The sequence below is a fragment of the Notolepis coatsorum genome, assembly GCF_963971535.1.
Source record: "Notolepis coatsorum genome assembly, chromosome: 2".
NCBI classification, from domain to species: domain Eukaryota; kingdom Metazoa; phylum Chordata; class Actinopteri; order Aulopiformes; family Paralepididae; genus Notolepis; species Notolepis coatsorum.
This window is the reverse complement of record NC_140166.1, coordinates 29339586-29365198: the sequence shown is the minus strand read 5'-3', so window position 1 is coordinate 29365198 and position 25613 is coordinate 29339586. Positions and strand designations below refer to the sequence as shown.

The window sequence follows — 25613 nt, the reverse complement described above, 5'->3', positions numbered from 1 at the left end:
GATGTATGTAGATGTAGATGTATGTAGTTGTAGATGTATGTAGATGCAGATGTATGTAGATGTAGATGTGTGTAGATGTATGTAGATGTATGTAGATGCAGATGTATGTAGATGTAGATGTGTGTAGATGTATGTAGATGTAGATTATGTAGATGTATGTAGATGTATGTAGATGCAGATGTATGTAGATGCAGATGTATGTAGATGCAGATGTATGTAGATGTAGATGTATGTAGATGTAGATGTATGTAGATGTAGATGTGTGTAGATGTATGTAGATGTAGATGTATGTAGATGTATGTAGATGTATGTAGATGTATGCAGATGTATGTAGATGTAGATGTATGTAGATGCAGATGTATGTAGATGCAGATGTATGTAGATGCAGATGTATGTAGATGTAGATGTATGCAGAAGTATGTGCTCACTCACTCACTCACTCACTCACTCACTCACTCACTCACTCACTCACTCACTCACTCACTCTCACTCACTCACTCACTCACTCACTCACTCACTCACTCACTCACTGGAAATGTTCCTGAGGTGGAAAAAGGAGGTTTTGCATATGTGTTTGATGTGGGCCTCAAAGTTTAGGTGATGGTCAATTTTCACACCAGGTTGGTGACGGTGGATGAGCTGTTTAATTGTAGGAAGTTTGATTTCATCCATGACTTTATCTCCTCCAGGCAGGAAGTAAGGGTGGATGATGGGGATGATGATGGCAGGGCTGCAGATGAGGGGATGGTGATGGCAGGGCTGATCAGAGTCAGTTTTAAGGTACAGTTGTGTGTCATCAGTGTAGCAATGGAAGAGATTCCATGCTGGCTGATGACACGGCCGAGGGGGAGCAGGTAGAGGGTAATTCTACGTTCTAAGATCCTTCAACGTCTGTACAAGGATGTTGAGGATGTTCTACGAGTCGGTGGTTGCGGGCGCCTTCTTGTACGCTGTGACCTGCTGGGGCAGCGCACTGAGAGCGGGGGACACAAACAGGCTGGATAAGATGGTCAGGAAGGCCAGTAACGTGGTAGGGTGGAGCTGGACTCTCTAGCAGTGGTGGCGGAGAGGAGGAGCCTTGCTAAGCTCCATGCCATCAGGGACAACCCCTCCGAGCCACTATACACAGACTTGACTGACAGAAGGAGCACATTCAGTGCTAGACTTAGGCTGCGTCCCATTTCTCCCCTTGGCCCTACCACTTGGCCCTACCCCTCGTTTTGGAGTGCCCTCGATGTGGAGTCACCCTTCAGAGCAGCACTACGAATGGGACAGCACTAACACTCCCAAGATGTACAGTAGCACTGAACGGCACAGGAAGTCCTTCATTCTGACAGCCATCAGACTTTACAATGCATCACTGTGCCTCACTGCATCACTGAGCACAGGGTGACAGTTACCATCTTCCTGTACTTTTACTTTTAAAACAACATTGTTCAATATTACACTGTACACTTACTGTAGATTTCTGTAGATTTTATTGTATATTTTATATTACAATGTATAATACATAACATAGGAAATGTGAATCCCGGACCGTATTTTATTCTTATTATTTTATTCTTAGGCTTATTTTATTCTTTATTCTTAGGCAATTGTTTTATTATTCTTATTCGTGTCTTAGTTTTGTCTACCTAAATGTTTACTGTGAGCGATTTGTAGTGACAAATTCCCTCCGGATGATTAAAGTATTTCTATTCTATTCTATTCTATGGTCAGAGATTTTCTTTTTCCTTTTTTTACATGAATTGTATTACGTTTTTCAAATTGTGTTCATCCATTCACTCACACATTCACACAGATGGCAAAGGCAACCATGCAATGTGCCACCTGTTCAAGCACCGCCCTCTTTTCTTGATCCTCCAATCACAACTGCTACTTGGGATTGAGGAGATCAATTCCTATCCCTCCGAATAATAATAATAATAATAATAATAATAATAATAATAATAATAAATAATAATAATAATAATAATAATAATAATAATAATAATAATAATAATAATAATAATAATAATAATTATTATTATATTATTATTATAATAATAATTATTATTATTATTATAATAATAATAATAATGACAATGATAATAATAATAAACGTTATTTGTATAGCACCTTTCATACAAAATGTGTGATTAGAAAACTGGGGACAGTTAACCCATTCTCTGCCGGGCATTGTACCCATCCTAAACCATCCTCTGCCAGCTCTATTTGTCTATGGAGATGTTCACCTTCTTTGCAGGGCTATAACTTTTTAAATTGTATTGCTAAATTGACATTACTATGGCCCATTCAACATCAATTATCTATCGTTCAGGATGTAGGAACGTTTACTTTTTCATTCACACATTCATACAAAAATACGGTCTAGAGTATAAATATGTTTTTATCGTTTTCTGCAGTATTTCATAGAACGTGAGATATAGCCATAAATGCATATATTAGATCATCAAATGATGCAGTTTGATACTGATCGACGCCAGATTAAAAATTTCAACTGTACATGGTCCTAGATGTTATGACTCATAATGCGCGGATGAACGGAGGGGGGGGGGGGTCGGGTGATATATTTGATCAGAGCAGTTGGTATCGAAAATGGTAAATAAAACGCTGAAACTCACCCCAGTCTCTTGTAGCGTTGGGTGATGAGAGTGGAGCAAAAAGATCGCTATTATGGGATGTTGATCGATGCGATCCATTGCCGGGTTGTATATTACCAATACACGTCCAAATAATGTTGATTATTGAGTTATGGCAAAGATCCATATCCACGGTGTCTGTATTGAGCCCCGGATGATCACCGAGTGGCCGATGGCAACTCGTCGATCGGCCACAGGGTGGCGGATTGAAGCGTTGCAGAGTTGAGCGGAGTCCTACAGCACCAGCCAAGACTCCGTGGGTGAAATGTGAATACCACGACGAAAATATTAAATATTGATCTCAAAGACGCCTTACGGCGTCATTGGCAGATTACGCATGGTGGAGAATGACGTGTTAACACGTCATCGGCGAAGAATGGGTTAACAGGCCTCGTCTTGTCAGCCTCCCCTAAATACATTTTTTTTGCTTTGGTATTTCCAAAATTGTATGGTCAGAGATTTTCTTTTTTCTACATGAATTGTATTCAGTTTTTCACATTTTTCACATGTGATATTTATACAATGAAATAAAGTATACCCCCCCCCCACACACACACACACACACACACACACACACACACACACACACACACACACACACCTCCCTAACCCACTTGGATGGCCCGAATAGGTACATGTGGGCTGGGAAAAATTCTATAAAGAAAACAATTATAAAATGACATAATGGACGAATACATACAGTTAATAAAGATCATCAAAAGTCCATAGCCCCCCCCCCCCCTCACAGCAGCATTAGCAGAACAGCAGCTTTATCTTCTGTGTTCTGTGGCTCATGCAGCAGCATCTAGATGTAACGGATCTGTAGAACCTGGCAACCCGCTCCAGATATTACAACATCGTCTGGGTTTCTGTTGCAAGTTCACATCATTATTCCCACCAGGCTCACAGGCATCTGTCCTGCACAGACAGTATTATCCCTGAAAGTGCGGTGCCACTCAAGAAGTCCTAAGTGAAGGTAACAGATGTAAAGCGAGGTTAGCTAGAGGTCACCATTCACCAACTCTGCTCCTGCTCCAGTGAGCTCCCTGACGGGGAAATAACTCTATTTTAACTGAAGGGAATTAACTCAAAATGTCTTGAGAGGCTTCAAGGACAACACTTCTATTCTCTGGCTCGCTTCTGACATTCATCATCTCTCTCTCTCTCTCTCTCTCTCTCTCTCTCTCTCTCTCTCTCTCTCTCTCTCTCTCCTCTCTCTCTCTCTCTCTCTCTCTCTCACATTCTCCCCCTCTCCCTCTCTCTCTCTCTCTCTTTCTCTCCCCCGCTCTCTCCCCCTCTATCTCTCTCCCTCTCTCTCTCCCTCTCTCTCCCTCTCTCACTCTATCTCTCTCTCTCTCCCTCTCTCTCTCATAGGAGGCGGGTAATGAAGGCAAATGTTATGCTGGGAATTATGAAAATTATATATAATATATGTGCGCAGCATTATATAGACTACTATATTGTGTGTGTGTTGTCGCTGCAGCCCCCTGGTGACAATCTGGTGATTATGGGTAGGCTCAGGTTAAATAATGTAGCCAATCACATCCTGATCCCGCAGCAAAGCATAATAAATGTTTTGTAAACATCTGCATTCCGAATCTCCGCCTGCCAATCGCTTTGTAGCGAACACCAGCGTGCTATTTTGAGTAAAATTTCAAAAAAGCAAAATGGATATACGTCTTTTTCCAAGGCAACATATAAACAAAGTAATTTTGAAGCTGCCAGCAGCAGCACCAGCTACCGCACGGCACACCTGCAGGCAGCCTCAGTGAGCCCTGCCTGGGCTGTCCTGGGCATAACTACGGATCACCTGAGGCTATTGTATGTTGCTTTATCTTGGCATCGTAGGGCTTGCTCTACGAGGGCATGATGAGAGTCAGAGTTCATCAAATCGTGGAAACTTTTTAGAGATACTATATGTACATTGTTTTCAAAGCATGATGAGATCCAAATGACGAAAAGCGTTTCCTTCATTGCTGTCGGCACCGCAACTTGTGAACGGTCTTTGTCAGCAATGAGGCGCATCTGAAATTGGCTAAGAACAACAATATGTGCGCCAGGAGAGACAGTCAACTCTGAGTCGGCTTCACATTGAAAGTGATCTCACAGAAAAACTCAAGCAGAAAAGATCATTGATGCCAAGACGAAACGTCGTTAATCATATTGGATGCCTTCATTTGAACACTTATTAATTGCACTATATATTAAATGAGTGGGGCTCGCTGTAGTAGACTAGTGGGTGTGTGTATTGTATGAATTCAGAACCATGGACAGCACCGTTTGCAGGTGCACGCAGCGTGCTCAAGCAAAAAAGAAAAAGGGAAACGGTTTGCGCGCTACGCACAACTCGCAACTATAGCTTCCCCTAATGTCGGCTCACCCGCTGCCTATGCTCTCTCTCTATCTCTCACACTCTCTCTCTCTCCTCCCTCTCTATCTCTCTATCCTTCTCTCTCTCCTCTCTCTCTCTCTCTCTCTCACACTCTCTCTCTCCCCCTCTCTCTCCCTCTCTCTCTCCCTCTCTCTCTCCCTACCCCCTACCCACATTCAAACCGCTCTTAAAGAGCACCTACGGGAGGCTGCAATTAGAAACTGGCCACCGTAAATGTCCAAACCCCCCCCCACCCCCTCCTAATAGACAGTCTCCTCCCCACCGTATGTATATATTTTCTCCCCACCGTATGTATATTTCTCTCCGCCCACCCACCCCCTCCTAATGTACAGTCTCCTCCCCATCATATGTATATACTCTCTGTCAGGATCTATGGGTAACAGTACTGTATATTTGCATATCGTATATGTCACAAATGTAACAGTACTATATACCTGTATGTCATGTACAGTATGTCTCTATGCCATAAATGTCTTGATGTCATGTATGTTGAGTATGTCATAAATGTCACTATGAATTGAAAATGGGGGACCCTGATGTAAACAAGACAAACGTCTTTCTCTGGTCTGCATCCCCTTAACAATTGTGTGTATTGAGCCGTACTGTATTGTACCCATTCTGCAATCTGTTAAATAAAGTTTTCATTCATTCATTCATTCATTCATTCATCCCTCTCTCTCACCCTCTCTCTCGCTCTCTCTCCCTCTCTCCCTCTTCCCCTCTCTCGCTCTCTCTCCCCTTCTCCCTCTCCCCTTCTCCCTCTCCCTCCCCCTCTCCCTCTCCATCTCTATCTCTCCCTCCCCCTCTCCCTCTCTCTCTCTCCATCTCTCTCTCTCTCTCTCCTCAAGCCTCACATTTCCACCCTGCTGAAATGCCTGGAGGGCATGACACACACACACACACACACACACACACACACACACACACACACACACACACACACACACACACACACAACACACACACACACACACAGAAGCAAGGACACAGCCAATTAATTTGGGGGAACAACACAATAGCCCTGGCGTGATGGAGACTCTCTCCCTCTCTCCCTCCCTCCCTCCCTCTCTCTCTCTCCCTCTCTCCCTCCCTCTCTCCCTCCCTCTCGAGTGTGTGTGTGTGTGTGTGCTGTGTGGTTCTGCACTCGCATGCATACAGATATGCTCTTTATTCTGGGCCTCGCTCCAACCGGCCCCACATGTGCCATTGTGTCCGAGCTTGTCAGTCAATGACGACCCCCCGTTAGTGGAGGTTCAGGTCCCATTCACAACCCCCCCGGAGTTCACACGTCACCCCTCTCCCTGACAAGCGTAATCACTGCACCCCGTCGTCTCGTTCCCTAACTCTCTTCCTCTCTCTGTCTCGCTCTCTCTCTCTCCAATACGGCCTCTGTTATGCACCGGCACACCGCCTCCGACCGGCGGGTGACGAGCAGATTGTCCTTTTTGTCTTGTATGACGTAGGTAGGGCCTAACAAAAATAATAGTTGGTTTCAGGTTGGTTGTCAGTTTGGGTAGGTAGGGAATTTTTTTTTTTTTTTTCTTTTTATTCTTTCCCACGGCGACTATGGATAGGGAATTTCTTTATTTAATTAACCCTTTCACTGCCACACGACAGAAGGTTAGCCCTTTACTATCACACAACCGACGGCGATGCTCCATCATTAGCATCATTAGCTCCGCGGATGCGGAGCTAATGATGCTAATGATGGAGCATCGCCGTCGGTTGTGTGATAGTAAAGGGCTAACCTTCTGTATTGTCACAGTGAAAGGGTTAACCGGCTGTCGTGTGGCAGTGAAAGGGTTAAAATGTTCACAACAACATGGATGCATGTACTCTGCCAGCATGTTTAATATCCATAATACTAAATGTTTGACTAAGATTTCTATGAAACTTTATTCTAAAAAAAAAAAAAAAAAAAAAAAAAAAAAAAATGATTTTTTTTTTTTTTAATATATAATTTTTTTTTAAAACTCATAAAATATATTGGGTCGCACCTAAATCGGCAGGGTCGGTCGGCAACCTGAAACCAACCATTATTTTTGTTAGGCCTAGGTAGGGGTTGGTTGGCAGCAAGGTTGAATTCAAGTACATTTCTAAACCTGCACTATGTAGCTCGTAGGGGTGGGGGGGGGGAAATCGATACGTAGTAGTATCGCGATACTTTGCGTGGCGATACTGTATCGATACAGGGACGGCAAGTATCGATATTTAATTATTCATTTCAATACCTGTAATAGTACAGTAGTCCACACACACACACACACACACATCTGCATTCAGTTAAGTTGGAATATGATTGTAATACAAACAGTTCAGTTTGTCAGGTACATGCAACACAGATTACAGTGTTTACATCTGTCTGCTTGAGAAAATACCATGTTCTGCAATAAAGATTATTGAAGTGAGATGAACAGACTGAACTTTATTTTATTAGATAAAACATGTTGACAAAGTTTTACTTTGCAGTTGAAAAAAGGTAATAAATTAAATTTGATAAAAAGAAATTAAAAAATAAAAGAATTCGCAATAGTATCGCGTATCGCGATATATTTAGTATCGCGATACTATCGTATCGTGACACAAGTATCGCGATAGTATCGTATCGTGAGGTCTCTGGCGATTCCCACCCTAGCTCCTGCAAAGTATTGTTTCTTTGCTTAGAGAAAAACACACATTGGTGCTCAATGACTTTGATACTCTGACTTTCTAATATCATTCGCCATAAAAGAGCGACCCAGTAATTATCAGTTGTATATCTGCTTAATAATAAAATACTGTAAATGATATCTCTTTGTCACCGTGCCGTCTAGAGTGTCTGCCATAATAACTGTACTGTCTGGCAAGTAATAATAATAATAATATGTAGTAGTGGTTTAATCTATCACAATCTTTAATACAGTCAGGGTTTTGTAACCCCTCAGTTACAATAATAATAATAATAATAATAATAATAATAATAATAATAATAATAATAATAATAATAATAATAATAATAATAATAATAATAATAATAATAATAATAATAATAATAATAATAATAATGATAATAAACTTTATTTGTATAGCACCTTTCATACAAAAATTGCAGCTCAAAGTGCTTCATAAAATGAGCACATAAAGTGCAGACATATAAAATCACAGTCTTTCACATTAGGATCTAACATCCCAACAGGCCACCTTGTTTATGGTTTGATTCAGTTAAAAAAAATAGACAATAATAAAAAGAGTAAGATAGAATAGACAGAGTAAAATTGTGCAAACGTGCCGTACTGCTTTAGAACAGAAATGTTTTGCCTCAAATCTAGTTCCACCCATCCCCCCCCCCCAACCCCCCTTCCCCCCTATATTCCTATATTCTAATGGCTTCTTCCAGCTCTTTCTTCTGCACCGGTACAGTGGCTAAACGTAGTGTGAAAAAAGGTATGGGCCCTGCCACCTATCACCTATCACCTATCACCTGCCACCTGCCACCTGCCACTGCTGCAGACAAATCGATGATGATGACTATGAGTATGATTATGTGATAGTGTAGCACAAAGTTCTGTTGTCTAAAATATTGATAAGCAACTATTAACTATTAAAATTAAATCTTAAATATTGCAAATCATTTGGGTTTGATATGTCACATTAGGCTACCATGCGATGCGATAAACATCAACTGGAATATTTATTTATTCATCATGTACGTATTATTTAATTTTTCATACGTAACTCAACATCATGGGGATTAGTTTCCTCCACATTGCCCTACCCTCCACTAGAGTGAACTAACTCGACCATATACGGCAAACTTGTCAGAGAGCAGCTTCACATCTGAGCAGAACCGGTTCCAAAATGTAACAAAAAAGCAGCCGCCATTTCCTTGATTTTATGGTCTGGAATAAAGAGATAAAAGAGTTCTACCTCAGAGACAAAAACCTTTCATCTTTTCTTTTCACAGAGACCGGGTGGAATCATTGAAAGGGAAGGAGTGCACTCACTTGCGGAGGGTGTTTCTGCGTGGACAGGCGGCGTGGAGGGGATGAAGGTGGGGAAGAAGAAGGAGCGTAGCGAGAGGTTCTCGCAGCTGCCCACGCTGCTGGGCATCTTAAGGTTCAAGGGCTTGCTTTTCTTCTTGGCTCTGAGGAGAAAACACAACAAGAATATGAGGTTGTGAAGGAAGCTGTGTGAGAGCTTTACAGCCAGGTACAAACCTCAGTGCACTATGATAGAGATAGACAGTGTTGCGGCAGTAGACTGTCATGGACAGGTCGTGCCGAGGGGCTAAGTAGAGGAGTTCAAACAATTGACGCGCATCGTGAAATAACTCCGTTCCACGTCCAGGAAATACTTTTGAAGCTTTTATTCTTTCGCTTCATGAGACAAACAAAATACACTAATATTCTGATACTGATGCGTTCTAATGATACTATTGAGTTAATGTTCACGTTCACGTTCCTATAACTATCTTGTGTGTGGCTTGCGCTATTGCGTGCTTTCAATATTGCGTTCTTGCGGTCAAAATAAATTATGCCCTCCTACTCTCACCCCCTCTCTCCGTCAACTGTCAACCCTGTGAAAAGGTGAATGAAACTCCATAAGAACACTCCCATTACCGCCGCATCCCTGTGAACACGCCCACCACCTAAAGTGACAGTACAACTAATAATACAACATAAATATAATACTGAATGAGAATACTGAGACCTCCATTACGGTGCCTACAGACAGTGTGGTGGAAAATACGGCCGAAGCTAATAACTTACTCAGTCCAAAGAGACCTGGTTAATACGATTTATTAACTCAATCAAAGTATCAATACAAAATAGTAAAGTCCAAAGCACACGGCGGGTGAGCGACGGCGCCTGGCGATGCGATCAGCTGTGGCTCAACAACAATCGCTTAGCACCCCACACCACACACGACCGCTCAGGTAATACAGTAAGCTATATGTTCACTACCACCGATTGGCCTGAAGATGTCCTCAGAGATCTACGATAGCCTACTATGACCATTGCTATGACAGCAGCATTAATAACTCATTGACTGCCAATAACGAGTATATTCGTGCAAACTGTTTGTGAGAGAGGTGGCAATATTGATCGGTGTGTAGCGAACGATTGGAGATCATCATGAAGAGGAACAACAAGGTGAAGACTATCCAGAAGGTGCGTTTTCACCAGACTACGTTGGAGTCCGCATTTCTGGTAAATCAGAAAAATACTAAAGTAATACTAAAGCCAAACCGGCGAGGGTGTAATGTTACCGGGACATCAGCGGAAACATCCTTTCTCCAACTAACGTCATTTGTTTAAATTGTTCCTAACATAGGTAGCATGGTAATAATACGTAGGTTATTGATCAATGAATGTATTCCAACACAGGTGCATAGGTTGCAACTTGCAGCATACAAGTGACTCATCGCTACCATTTCCCATGCCTCAAGAGAGCACACCCTAGGTGCCACACCCTCTTATACCCTTTCCAGGTCAGCCCCTGCCCCCTCCCCTCTGCCAACCCCCGGCTCGCGCGACCAACAGCGTCGCCGGCAGCCCCAGGTTGGCAGAGTGCAGAGGGACAGCTCGGCTGACCAACCGACCCAAATCCCAGGGTCACTACAATACATTTATTTATATTACAAATGATACACCAGTAGAAGTCATGTTATTTCCTCATTGTCCTTGCTGTGTCGCCTGTCTGCCTAAAAGAAATTGGATTGAGGCGATATTTAGCCAGGTGACAGAAGTTGCTGTGCGATCGTCGCTCAAACATCTCCTGCTGTGTGTCTTCTCTCATTCATAACATTGGAAGCGATACAATTCTGTCAGTCGCCTGACGTAAAAAATTGGCCACCTGGCAAAAATCGCCCGCCGTGTGCATTGGACTTAAGAGTTAGGCTGGATGACTCTCAATGAGGTGGTTAGCTAGGACAGCAGGGAAGAGAGACCCCTCACTGGATCTTGAAACATCTTTATACATACTGTGGCAGATAGCATCCCCCGTTCCATGGCTACATGGAGGAAGGGAGATACTACTGCCACAGGCAGAGGAGAGTCAATTAGGGAGCTGATTAGGACTGATGGAACACACCTGTGCACCACGTGATCACCCACATCCCACACACACACACACACCAGACACACATAACATAAAACCCTAGGAAAGACAGAGTAATGTTGAGTGGAGGTGAGTGGAGGCGCCGACCCCCCTGGTTAAAAGAGAGAAGAACAAGAAATATTTGTTTTTGTTTTTTGTTTTATAGCCCTATAAATAATATAAACATGTTTAAAATGAATAATATTTACTCATTTTAAGTATGTTTGTGTTTCCAATGCACAATATAACGTTAATATATCAAATAAAAATAATCGTTTTCCTGAACAGGAAGTGACTCACTGTCGCATAGCCGCATTTCTCCTAGCCGTATTTCTCTCAGCCCGGGCTAGACGCAATAGCGCTCTGAGTGAGCGTGCACGCCGTGCACTGTTTCATCGCTGTATCCGTCGCAGCCAATCAGTGCGTAACGCGGTGTGCATTGAAATATGATGTATTATGTTGGAAGCCGGGCGCGATTTGAAGCGGTCTAGGCAAGCAGCCTTAGCAGCGTCTATAATTTCCGTAGCCGCATTTCGCGGAGACGCTCTCTGATTGGCCGATGTCAGTTTTTTTTCCGTAGCCGCATTTCGCGGAGACGCTCTCTGATTGGCCGACGCCAGTTTCTACACTGGTTAAGCCACTCTTCGTTCGAAGTAGGTTAAGGACAAGGTAACGTTAGAGTTTGTCTTAGAGCGTGACGGCAAGTTCTTTCGACGGTTAAGCTTAGGCACTCTTTCAAAGTTGGTTATGGTTAGAGTTTGTCTTAGAGCATGGCGATAGAACGCCAGGTAGTTTGCAGGCTGTTCGACGCGGAAATGGGCAAAGACAGACTCATTCATTGAATTCATCACAGTACTGTTGTGTTGTGCTAACAAGCTAATCTGGATGCAGTCTGGACAGAGTGGATAACTGGATATACATCAACAGTCTGGGGACAACAGTGGACATTATACACTTTATCAAGCCCTCCTCGACCACGTAAACAGTGAGTTAATTCGGTCTCTCTCTCTCTCTCTCTCTCTCTCTCTCTCTCTCTCTCTCTCTCTCTCTCTCTCGCTCTCTCCCTCTCTCCCTCTCTCTCTCTCTCTCGCTCTCTCTCTCTCTCGCTCTCTCTCTCTCTCTCTCTCTCTCTCACAGCGTGTTGTTAATTTTCGAGAAAGAGAGAGAGAGAGAGAGTTGAGATCGGGGTGTGAGTGTTTGGAAACATAGCTGCATGGACTCTGTGATCATATTGATTGATGGCAATGGTGATAGTTGTACTGTAACTGTACCTACTTAAATATCCGTATGCTTTTGGTTTCACCGACGCTCTCTGACGCACACAGTAGTGTGTGGTTTCGCGATGCGTGCGCACACGCGTGTTTGTGTGCAGTGTGTGGCATTGTGCTACCTTGGTACATGTACATTTTTGGTATCGATCGACCCTCCTGGAGAAAAATTCACGAGCCGCCACTGGAAGCAACCAATCTCTTCCTATATTCAATAGAAAAACAGACCTTAAAATTAAATCCTGTTTTAGTTTTAGCTTCTTCACAAGTCTTTCAATGTGAGGTTTAAAAGAAAGCTGACTATCAATTAAAATACCCAAGCATTTGTACATTAGAACGTGTTCAATCTTCACACTGCGCAATTATAATGCTTGGCGTTTGCATTGAGTTGTTCTTGGAATTTTTTCTGCATTCAAAACTAGCTTAAGATTATATAACTGCAACTGAACATAAGCTTGGCTGAGAGTGGGGGCACAACAGTAGATGACATCATCATCAGCATAGAAGTGGAAATAAAATCCGTTAAATCCATCAATAGAATGACTGAGAAACCCTACAGGATGGATATTTTTTTCCCTATCTTCCCAGATTTACTTTCTTTGAAGAAAGTAAAGTAATTATTCAACACTGGAAATCTCACTTAACTTAACTTAACCTCTGGAAATGTCAGATGCAATATGTTGTATGGAAAGCAACTCTAAACACACTACAGAAAGAACTGAACAAAGACATGGGACAAACTTAATTTAAATGTAAAATCTATGTTCAGAAAAGGAAAATCTGATTGGTTGGGGGCTACAAAGTAAGCTACTGAGCACTGTGGCTAGCGGTCAGGACGGCCCTGATGGAAGGAGCTGTGCCAGTACACCCTGTCAAAGGGGCTTCACTCCCAGGCATCAACAGGCAGCTACAGAGGACAATGGGACCATGGAGGACAGGCTAATCAGACCCTCATCTGCCCCACTCAGCTACTGATGAGCCCACAGCTGCTCCCCATCACCTGGGCTCTCTGTAGCAGAGTACTCTGTGTGCTGCTGGCGCTCCACTTGCCTATGTTGTAGAGCAGGGGTTCTCAACCTTTTTTTATACCACAACCCCATTTTATTTAGAAATCTTTTTGGCGACCCCACACTTAACACAATGGCGCCCAAGCACGGATATATCCGGCTTTCGAATCCATGCTTAATGGACCAAAGGACGGACATATCCGTGGCAAGTTGTTTTGGCTTTTATTCCATTTTAATAACCTATTCAAGGTCGCAGAGCTGCACTGCAGATGTACCGTACTCTTTGAATTCGCCAAAGTGTATTACCAGCCAGATCCTCTTAGGGGCGCTGTCGCGATAATGCAGTGTGCCCTGTGGCTGAACGGTGCATTATTTTTTCAGTTAGCTGGATTCTGGTTGTGCAGCCTGTAGCTTGGAATACGTTTTGGATCGCGGATTTCACTATGCAATAAGGGGATTTATCATCAGCCAATGGACATATCGATCTACCAGATGGCGATCGATAACGGGGAAATGCTCGGGGGGATCCAACCGGCTCATGGTAAGATCTTTTTCACGTAAATTACAGCCCGATCGGGCCTTGTTATGATACGATACGATCAGCGTATGTGGCTACTTAGACGAACACGGTTATTGGTAATCAATAATAAGAAACGATGTCCCCCGCCCCCCCCCCCTTTCATGCATACATGCTTGAGGATCGTGCCATATCATATGCAGTTTGAGTTTTAACTGTAGCGTATGTATAACGGAAATGCCATTGGATATAACGTTAGTAGCTATTAGCCCTTTATCTAGCTTTCCAGGAAATATACTAGACCAAATGCCGTATAACGCTTATATTCACGGCGCTATAAAATGAGAACGTATTGATGAAATATCTTTTTCTTTAAGCCATTTTGAAGGGACGGTTTATGGACTCAATTTACAATGAGAATGGACAGATAGCAATACTATAAAGTATAGATTTAGCTCTACAAACAGCCCCAAGTCTGTTTACAAATGCTGGTCGTCTCTAGTGATATTAGACTCATCCCAGTGGCCGCCAATGTGTTAACCCTTTATCTGCCAGGGATTATTCTGATCTTAATCCCCTATCTGCCAGCGCTGTAAATCTATGGGGATGTTCCCCTTCTTTGCAGGGCTATAACTTTTTTTATTTTATTTTTTTGGTCTTTTTCCCCCTCCATTTTCCTCCGAATTTCTCCCATCCCAATGTTAGTCGTATGCCAATTCCCAGTCCCTTCCTGGTCGCTGCGCACTTACCCCCCACAGTCAGATCATCTGGGAGAGTGGAGGCTACCACGACACGTGCTTCCTCCGACACACGTCCAGCCAATCAACCGCTTCTTTTCACCTGGCAGCGCGGATTCTCATCGAGAGGGCGTAGCGTGTGGGAGGATCACACTATCCCCCTCAAGTCCTATCCGCGCTTAGCAGGCGCCCCGACCGAACTGTAGGAGTCGCTGTTTACAACGACCCGGACCCACCCCGCCAGCTTCTCCCACCCTCTAATACAGCCAATTGTTTTAGTGCAGACAGATTCGAACCCAGCTCACAGCTCCGGGGTTGGTGACGAACGCAATCTCCGCTCGGCCACCTAACCGCCTAGGGCTATAACTTTTTTAATTGTATTGCTAAATTGACATTACTATGGCCCATTCAACGTCAAGTATCTATCGTTTAGGATGTAGCAACGTTCTACTTTTTCATTCACATATTCATACTAAAATACGGTCTAAAGTATAAATATGTTTTTATCGTTTTTTGCAGCATTCTGCAGAACGTGATTTATAGCCCTAAATACATATATTACATCATCAAATGTAGTTTGATACCGATTGACGTCATATTAAAACTTTCAATTGTGCAAGGTCCTAAGCGTCATGCCTCATCATCTGCTGGTGACCGGAGGGGGGGGGGGGGGGGGGGTTTATAAGTCCATGGCCGACGTTAAATCATTTATGTAGTATGGGCGATATATATATCAGAGCAGATTATACGTTTAAATATAATCAAACACGCTGAAACTCACCTCAGCTTCCTCGTAGCGTTGGGCGATCAGCGTCGAGCAGAAAGTTCTCTATTATGGGATGTTGATATATGCGATCCATTTCCAGGTTGTATAATAATTAGAGGTGGGCATAGATACATTTTTTTAATCTAGATTAATCTATCTGCAATCCTGGATTTAATCTAGATTAATCTAGATTAAAATGGCTAAAAAGAAGAATAAAAAAAACCTGCCAAAGGCATTCAAAATATGTGTGTTCTACCCAAATAATTACCAGAAGTAAGTCCTTACTTTTTCTTTCCTCCTTATGTTTCTCAGGCCAGGTGGCCCATTACACCATGAGCCCATCTCCCGTTTCCAAAATGCATTACAGACTGTTTGAAAAAGCTGTTTTGCTATGATAATTGGTAATGAAATATCAAAATAATGTTCAATAAGATGTACTTGTGTTTAATAAGTTGTTTTATTCAGAAGTTAACACAAATAAATAATATTACCAGTACAGTACAGTATCTAGCACTCTCAGGAGCAAAACAGAAAGAATCATTTCAAACTTGAACTATGTGACATGGCTTGAATCAACTGCTCCAGTGGAGTTGCTCAGTGGCCAATGGTGTCAACTGTGGTTGTACTGGGCAGCTCCCAGGTGTGAATGGAACTGTGTGAATGTGAAGCAGGGCGTTCCTGAAAAAGAGCATCTGTGCTCAGAGAACCTACCCTGGTAAATAAAGAAAAAATAAAATGTAGATTAATGCGTTAATTATATTATCGCGCGATACTAGTATAGCGTTAACGCAGCACGTTAACGCCGTTAGCGGCCCAGCTCTAATAATAATATATACGTCCAAATCATGTTGTTTATCGAGTTATTTGCAACCGATCGATGTCCAGTGTATCAAGATGGAGTCCCGCTAACGATAGCGAGTGCCCGGACGAAATATGGGCGAGCACCACTTCCGGCGCGTCACTTTCTGTTTGTGCGATCCGCCGATCGGCCACCAGATGGCGCTCTTGAACCGTTGGAGAGTTGAGAGGAGATCAACAGGGGATCTCAAGACTCCGTGGGTAAAATATGATTGCCATCACAGATTTTTGAAATATTGATCTCAAAGACGCCTTACGGTGTCATTGGCAGATTACGCATGGCGGAGAATGACGTGGGAACATGTCATTGGCGAATAAAGGGTTAATGTACAGCGAAATTTCAAACTTTGAAATAAGAAATATCAAAATAAAAGCACACGTTGTTGAATCATGCATATTTATTAGAAAATGAAATTACAGCACTATGTTATCAATGCAATTAATGAATATTATCAACAAAAGCAATGGAATTGTTTCTGTATACACATTTATAAAATGAGGCATATTTAGCCAAAATATGTTGCCAGAACATAAACAATTTAAATAAAATGTGTTCACACATGCTTTTCAAGAATAAAAACTAAGCTCTGGAGGTGGTCTTTGCTAAAAGATAGACGCATACTTACAACTGGCGGTATTTTTTTATGGATTTTATTGGTGCTCTGAGTTTGTCCTGGTATTTCATGTATACACACATGTACACACACACACATGTACAGACCTATACAGAAAGGTATTTCATGTACACACACACACACATGTACAAACCTATACAGAAAGGTATCTCATGTACACACACACACACATGTACAAACCTATACAGAAAGGTATTTCATGTACACATTTAGAATCTTTATTTATGACCACATAAATACAATGTCTAAAGGACACAAATATTATCAGCGCAATTGGACATTGTGGGTTATTCTGTTACATTCGTGCCCAAATTGGCAATGGCAAAATTGAAGATGATGATGCTCTCATCAATAGCTACTAGGGGTGGAATGGTACGCATTCGAACCGTGTACCAAACAATACACACATGCCCCGAACCGTGGAGGTCGTACCGTACGGTATGCATTCGAACCGTACACCGTTCGGTACAACCTCCACGGTTCGGGGCATGTGTATTGTTCAGTTATATAACGTTAGCCTCGAGCTAGGCTAATGTTACGTTAGCTACGAGCTAACTAACTTTAGCTGCAAGATAACTAATGTTAGCCGCAAGCTAACCGTGGAAATGCTCACAGAGAAGTGACTCCACGACACCAGTTCGATTAGTGGGGAAGGGGGGTATATTGACGAGGCTTGACAACAGAGGTTCAAAGATAACTGTTTGTGTTCAATAACGAGCCAGGAGACTAGAGCGTGTGTCAACTGCGTCTGCAACCCATAACATCCTGGTCCCTGCTGGGACATACCAACTCCACACACCACTGTGGGGGGGTTTATATTCCCCATTCCCTTGTAACATCTCATTTTTTTTTAAAAGATAACAACAGTTACAACATTCCTTAGTGCAAATTATTATTAATACAAGAAACCCCATAAACGTCCTTATTTAAAACCCTAATCATCTTTTCTGTGACTTTTACTTTTTGATAAGAAAGTCTAGTGCTGGTTGAGCATTATGCATACTTTATGTTGGCCTTTGTCTATAATGTGGCCACAAAAATGGAAAGGTTTAATATTTTTTTGTTTGCACTAAGTTAATACTTTGACAAATGTTGCCTATATTTCAGTCAGTTCGGTCTTTGTGTGCCAAACATTATTAAAGGTAAACTTTTTTTTTTACCAAATACATGAGAAGCATGTTTAAAGCCAAACTTGCAGGTTAAACCCTACTGATCAATTATGGGTAGCTTACATCATTGGTATATAATTTCAGTATTCATTTTTTTCCATTTGACGCCGGAAATGCCACTCAGAAATGGTTAAAAAGGTCCATGCTCAAATAACATGCACGAGCAAATTAAAAAGCTTATCAGAGCTATCAGGGCCATGACATCACGTCTGGTATCTTTCCTCTACTTCTGATCCACTACAAGGAGTTTTGACGAGTGCAGAAAGCTATTTCCTTGATCCAAATGGACGCCTTACAAGACGCAAATGGGTTTAATCGTCGGAGACTTTGATGGACCAGCTACAACTGGTTGAAACAAGGTAGTTATAATGTTTTTAATGTCGTAAAAAAAGAACTACATTTACCACTAGGCAGCCTGTTGTTCAGTACAGCAGCGCTACTGGTCTGTGGGCTGTCGCCTTATCCCCGGGTCATAGTACCAAGCTGGCTATATAGCTCTGGCTAACGTTACCCCGCTAACGTTAGCATTATGGCTACTGTCGTGCATGTAAAAGAGTTTTGGGAACGAGTAAAATGTGTAGGTCCTGTGGGGCAAAGCACTGCACACACACGGGTGATGTTAGGAGTTTCGAGAATGCTGGCTAGCAAGCTATGCGCCCCGGCATGTTGATACGATAGTAGCCCCACTCGGTGCATCAGTGACGATAGCTATGAGCTAACTAACGCTACAAGCTCAAACACCTTATAAGTTCCCTGGCATAATACTTGTGATGACAAAGGTATACAAAGAGGATAGAACCATTTTAAATCGGGTGATGTTAGGAGTTTTGAGAATCCTGGCTGCTAAGCTAAGCTACGTTAGCTAACTTAGCTAGCTTCTAACGGTGTATACACTATGTACAACGACATAATGATTTTCATTATTACAAATATGGTAACGTGGTTGGCTTTTACAAATAGTGGTTAGCTTTAGAGATAGATGGCTATGATCACGGAGCAATAGTGTTGTTAGGTGACCGTGAAACAGATACATTTTCATTCATTACTCCTCGGCTAGTAGCAAGGCTCTCTGCCTGCCACTAGCTGTGTGTGACTCTCCCCTCGCTGCCCTGCACCTGACGTGACGTCAGCATTTCGATTACATGCGCACGTTATGAACCATTGATTAAAATATCCACGTGCGTGGTGATTGTGTTGGGCAAGACAAAATGTTTGATAAAAACGCTAAAACTGGGTCAATTTCAATAATTTTGTTTCCTTCTTCATGAAAGTCACCGTTGGCCTAGTCCACATTGTTTATTGAACAAAAATACAACCTGCAAGTTGGCCTTTAACTCAGCAATGCCTCCCCTCTTGCTGTACCAAAATCTCTCCTAGCTCTAACCGTCACTGTCAAAATAATGTGCCTGATGTCAAATGGCCTCATTCTTTCAGTTTTTGCATGACTACGTCCTTGAGAATAACTGAAAAGTTGGATTATGTTTAGGCTATATATCTTATGCGTTCCACCCCTAATAGCTACATTTAAAAAAAACTGCATGCGAGAGAGAGTGGTCAGGGGCAGGGAGACAAGCAAGCTTCCCTTGCAGTTTAAGCTCAGTCCAGTGTTGACGTTGGTGTTGTTGTTGTGCCGACATGAGATGACCACGGGCATTGGTAAGTGGCAGTTCATGCCACGTTTCACAGATGTCAATGGTGGCCTTCACGGAGATGGTATGGTCAGATATGATCTCCTCAGAAACATTAACAGCGTCTGAGTCCGACCCCACCCACTCCAGGGCCACGTTGGACCAGCCGCATAGGTCATTCAGGTCTGGCCAGTCAGACCACACCCCGAATCCGGGGGCGCGGCTGTCCAGCTTTCCACTTGGCTTCTTCCTGTAACCTAGGAAGTTTGGATCCGACCCACACGCCAGGGGGACCTTGCGTCTCTGCAGGTCTTAGAACAGAGAGGCTCTGGCCTGCTCTCTGACGTGCTGGTCGTCACTGTTCAGCATGTTGAGAAGATGACTGAGTCTCGTGGCAATTGTGACGTACATGGGTACGTGGGTTGGGCATTACCATTAATCCTGTATTTATGACACCATCTGAACATCAGGTTAGTATATTTATTGTGTTGTCTGTTATGTGTGGTGTTGTGTCATCTCCTAATTTCTGTTTCTATTCACAGATGCCACTCATCTCCCCCTGATTGGATTGGTTGCATCTGATTGGTGCACCTTGGAGCAGGCAGTGGAGATGGGTGGTTAATAGAGTGGAGATGACACAACATCGGGGCGCCTCACTCTGTCAGTTCTGATCAGAGTTTCGTGAGGTTGCCATTGATTGACCACTGTGTGTGGACTTGCCATTGCTTTGTTTGCCACTGTGTGTGGACTCCAGTAGCAGGATATATATAATATTGTTGTGGGCCTTAGAGCCATTTGCCTTCCTGCTTGGAAGTGAGTATATATATATATTTGTGTTGCTCTGGTGCTAAATAGAACACTGTATATTATATTATATCATATTGTATTATATATATATATAATTAGTATTCCCTTATACTGTAGTGCTCTATGGCTGGGTGGTTCCCAGTGTTACTTTATATTTTGCTTAGTGTTGTTTGGGTCGTATTTATATATTGCCTGTTTGTTCTCCCATTACCTTTTCCCCTTTGTGTTTGTGCTGTGGGTTTCAAGCCCCACAATAATAAATATCATTTACTATTTGGAAACAGTGGGTTTAAATTCCCGCTATAATAAATATCATTTACTATTTGGAACAACGCCTTGTGTTATTTTCTTTACCTGCCTGGGACCGGTGCTTTAAAAGCACTACTGGACGGGCTGGTTTTCACATACAGCCCGTTCCAGCTTATTCTATATTGTCTTGTGACATTGTTATGTGACAGCAATGTACGTCCATTCAAAGTTGGGAACACCCAGGCCACCCCTCTGCATGGTATGGAATATGATGTCCCGTGTTGAGTGAGTGTTCAGTCCAGTCCATTGTCTCACCATCTGTACATTGTCTACACATGTACGAACCTATACAGAAAGGTATTTCATGTACACACACACACACACACACACACACACACACACATGTACGAACTAGGTATTTCATGCACACACGCGCGTGCACGCTCACACACACACATGTAGGAACCTATACAGAAAGGTATTTCATGTACACGCACACACACACACACACAATTGCAACATTGTTGTTATGGTTTGTAACCGACCCCAATCGCACAACACAAGACAGGTATGAGAGTAAGCCAAGAACGGGCATTTATTGAAAACACTCAGAAAAAAGGCACTGTCCCTTTAAGGGAGAACACCAATACTGGATAAACAAGAAAAGGGAAAGGCCCAGTGCCTTTAAGAGGCGAGCTGGCTAAGGGGAAGGCAAAGGGTAGGCTAAAGGAAAACAGGGCCGGGGCAAGGGAAGGCAGGAACAGGGAGGACTAGGAGGACTGGACAGGGAGGACTAGGAGGAACTAGAGAGGGGAGAACAGGGACAGAGGCCCGCGGAGGCGGGCTGGGGACAGGGAGGACTGGGAGGACTAGAGTGGGGAAACAGGGACAGAGGCCCGCGGAGGCGGGCTGGGGACAGGGAGGACTGGAGGGACTAGACAGAGAGGACTAGGGAAAAACAGGGTAAGGCCTTGGAACAGGGCGAGGGCTGGAGCTGCATACTGGGACAGAGAAAAACAGGGTAAGGCCTTGGAAAAAGCATTAATGATGTTGCTGCTCTGCAGCCTCTCCCGGGATGGTAGTCTGGGGAAGCAGGTGGGAACATCAGAGCCGCTCTGCAGACTTCTCTCGGCAGATCTCCGAGGTGGGTAAACGGGGCCGAGAGGGAGAGAGGGAGTGGGATTAGCTCAGGGTACAGTAGGGAACGCAGGTGAACAGGAGAAGTGACTAGTCCCAAAAACCGAGTAATCAAAGTGACAGAATCTTCTGTGTATAAACACACTGTGAGTGAAGTCCCAAAATACAAATCCAAGTGAATAATATCTTCGGTGTGTAAACACACTGTGAGTGAAGTCCCAAAATACAAATCCAAGTGAATAATATCTTCGGTGTGTAAACACACAGTGAGGCGATGTTAGGCCAAAATATTATCCCAATGAAACAATCCAAAAAGGGCTAAGCGCTGGGTGAGTGACTGTCTGATAAAAAGCAGGAAATCTTCAGTGTTAAATAAACACACGAAAAACGGAATAGGATAAAAGACAGTCATAAAAACTCACCCAGGCGCTGTGCGTAAAGAGCGCTGGAACAGAACGGAGCGAGCGCATCGCCACGGGGAAACGGGTTGTCCAAGCGGAGGTCTGAGTGGTGCGCGACTGCTTGGAGTACGCGCCGGTACGGAGGACGCATCTGGAGTGAGTCTGCGCGGAAGAGCGCGCCAGGCTCGGAGGTCTGGATGGTCGTCTGGACGTCTGCTGCGCGGAGGTCTGGATGGGGTGCGCGACTGCTTGGAGTGCGCGCCGGTACGGAGGACGCATCTGGAGTGCGTCTGCGCGGAAGAGCGCGCCAGGCTCGGAGGTCTGGATGGTCGTCTTGGCGTCTGCTGCGCGGAGGTCTGGATGCGCGCCAGGACGTCTGCTGCGCGGAGGTCTGAAGTGGATCACTGGGATACCTCCCGTGGAAGCTTAGAGAGCCGCAGTCCAGTGTCTCCCTCAGGCAACGGCGACAGGAGGCGAAGGCTGGAGCACATCTCACGCCGGAGATGAAAACAGCATAAACAGACAGAGGACCTCCCGAAGGAGTCTAGGTGATAGAGAATATGATACGGAAGTATACGGCATGTTACGGCACGACCCGACGAGGGACAGAGGGGAAGAGCCAGGTACTTAAAGCCCACAGGGGTGCTAATTAGAATACACATCAGGTGCGGGAGGTAATTGATACTTGAAACTAAAAGTGTGTGTTCGGCACCAGACCAATCAAACACATAATGACAGGTAGTCAAAGGGTGTGGTTGCAGAAGAGCAAACGAACGCGAGGGAGGGGGCTAGTGAGGTGAGGAGAATGCAATGATTAACAGTAGGCTTAAAGGAACAGAGCGAGTAGGTGAGCAACAGGCTTAAAGGAACAGAGCGAGTAGGTGAGCAGCGGACAAAACCTCACAGTACCCCCCCCTCCACGGGAGCCACCCGGCGACCCAAAAAAAATACAGACAGAGTGGCAGGGGACAAAAACAAGGCAACAAACAAAAGGTACTGGCCAGGCCAGCAGGGGAAGCCACAAACAAAAGTGGGGCAAGCAACTGGGGCAGGGTAGCCGGGGGGTAAACTAGGGAGCTGAGGGGTAACCATGGTAGCTGAGGGGTAACCAGAGGAGCTGAGGGGTAACCATGGTAGCTGAGGGGTAAGTAGGGTAGCTGAGGGGTAACCAGAGGAGCTGAGGGGCAACTAGAGGAGCTGAGTGGTAACTAAGAGGAGCTGAGAGGTAACTAAGAGGAGCACCGGGAAAAGGGCTAGCAGAGGGAAGGTTAGCTGCCAGGGCACTGATAGCTACAGGGCCTATGCTAGCTGTACTGTTACATCAACATAGAGGCTGCGCTAGCTGCCGGAGCTAGGCTAGCAGAGGGAAAGGGTAGCTGCCAGGGCACTGATAGCTACAGGGCCTATGCTAGCTGTAAGGGCTGCATTAACATAGAGGCTGTGCTAGCAGCCGGGGCTAAGCTAGCAGACAGGGGCCCTGCTGAGGGACAGGGTTAGCTGCCTGGGCATGGCTAGCTACAGGGCCTATGCCAGCAGCAAGGGCTGCATTAACATAGAGGCTGTGCTAGCAGCCGGGGCAAAGCTAGCAGACAGGGGCCCTGCTGAGGGACTGGGTTAGCTGCCTGGGCATGGCTAGCTACAGGGCCTATGCCAGCAGCAAGGGCTGCATTAACATAGAGGCTGTGCTAGCAGCCGGGGCAAAGCTAGCAGACAGGGGCCATGCTGGTAGTAGAGGCCTAACAAGCTGCAGGGGAGCTAACGAGGCTAACAGGGAAGCAAACAGGGGAGTCAACAGGCTAACAGGGGAGCTAAACAGGGCTAACAGGGAAGCTAACAGGGCTAACAGGGGAGCTAACAGGGGAACTAGAGGGAACAAGAAAAAAAAAGGCAAACTCAACATACACCGTCTGTGCTGGCTGGGGTCGTCGATTGGTCGGGTCGTACTGTTATGGTTTGTAACCGACCCCAATCGCACAACACAAGACAGGTATGAGAGTAAGCCAAGAACGGGCATTTATTGAAAACACTCAGAAAAAAGGCACTGTCCCTTTAAGGGAGAACACCAATACTGGATAAACAAGAAAAGGGAAAGGCCCAGTGCCTTTAAGAGGCGAGCTGGCTAAGGGGAAGGCAAAGGGTAGGCTAAAGGAAAACAGGGCCGGGGCAAGGGAAGGCAGGAACAGGGAGGACTAGGAGGACTGGACAGGGAGGACTAGGAGGAACTAGAGAGGGGAGAACAGGGACAGAGGCCCACGGAGGCGGGCTGGGGACAGGGAGGACTGGGAGGACTAGAGTGGGGAAACAGGGACAGAGGCCCGCGGAGGCGGGCTGGGGACAGGGAGGACTGGAGGGACTAGACAGAGAGGACTAGGGAAAAACAGGGTAAGGCCTTGGAACAGGGCGAGGGCTGGAGCTGCATACTGGGACAGAGAAAAACAGGGTAAGGCCTTGGAAAAAGCATTAATGATGTTGCTGCTCTGCAGCCTCTCCCGGGATGGTAGTCTGGGGAAGCAGGTGGGAACATCAGAGCCGCTCTGCAGACTTCTCTCGGCAGATCTCCGAGGTGGGTAAACGGGGCCGAGAGGGAGAGAGGGAGTGGGATTAGCTCAGGGTACAGTAGGGAACGCAGGTGAACAGGAGAAGTGACTAGTCCCAAAAACCGAGTAATCAAAGTGACAGAATCTTCGGTGTATAAACACACTGTGAGTGAAGTCCCAAAATACAAATCCAAGTGAATAATATCTTCGGTGTGTAAACACACTGTGAGTGAAGTCCCAAAATACAAATCCAAGTGAATAATATCTTCGGTGTGTAAACACACAGTGAGGCAATGTTAGGCCAAAATATTATCCCAATGAAACAATCCAAAAAGGGCTAAGCGCTGGGTGAGTGACTGTCTGATAAAAAGCAGGAAATCTTCAGTGTTAAATAAACACACGAAAAACGGAATAGGATAAAAGACAGTCATAAAAACTCACCCAGGCGCTGTGCGTAAAGAGCGTTGGAACAGAACGGAGCGAGCGCGTCGCCACGGGGAAACGGGTTGTCCAAGCGGAGGTCTGAGTGGTGCGCGACTGCTTGGAGTACGCGCCGGTACGGAGGACGCATCTGGAGTGAGTCTGCGCGGAAGAGCGCGCCAGGCTCGGAGGTCTGGATGGTCGTCTGGACGTCTGCTGCGCGGAGGTCTGGATGGGGTGCGCGACTGCTTGGAGTGCGCGCCGGTACGGAGGACGCATCTGGAGTGCGTCTGCGCGGAAGAGCGCGCCAGGCTCGGAGGTCTGGATGGTCGTCTGGGCGTCTGCTGCGCGGAGGTCTGGATGCG

At 44.7% G+C, this 25613-nt stretch overlaps 1 protein-coding gene across 1 annotated transcript in view; it reads right to left on the bottom strand.

Annotated features, from left to right (window-relative positions):
* ksr2 (kinase suppressor of ras 2) overlaps positions 1-25613 on the bottom strand; it is a gene marked incomplete at both ends in the record, with an annotated part of 189219 nt that overhangs the window by 49506 nt on the left and 114100 nt on the right. The window contains 2 exons of the mRNA XM_084308094.1: positions 8849-8912; positions 9018-9157. Coding sequence (XP_084164220.1) covers positions 8849-8912; positions 9018-9157 — 204 coding nt within the window. The remainder of the gene's footprint in view (positions 1-8848; positions 8913-9017; positions 9158-25613) is intronic.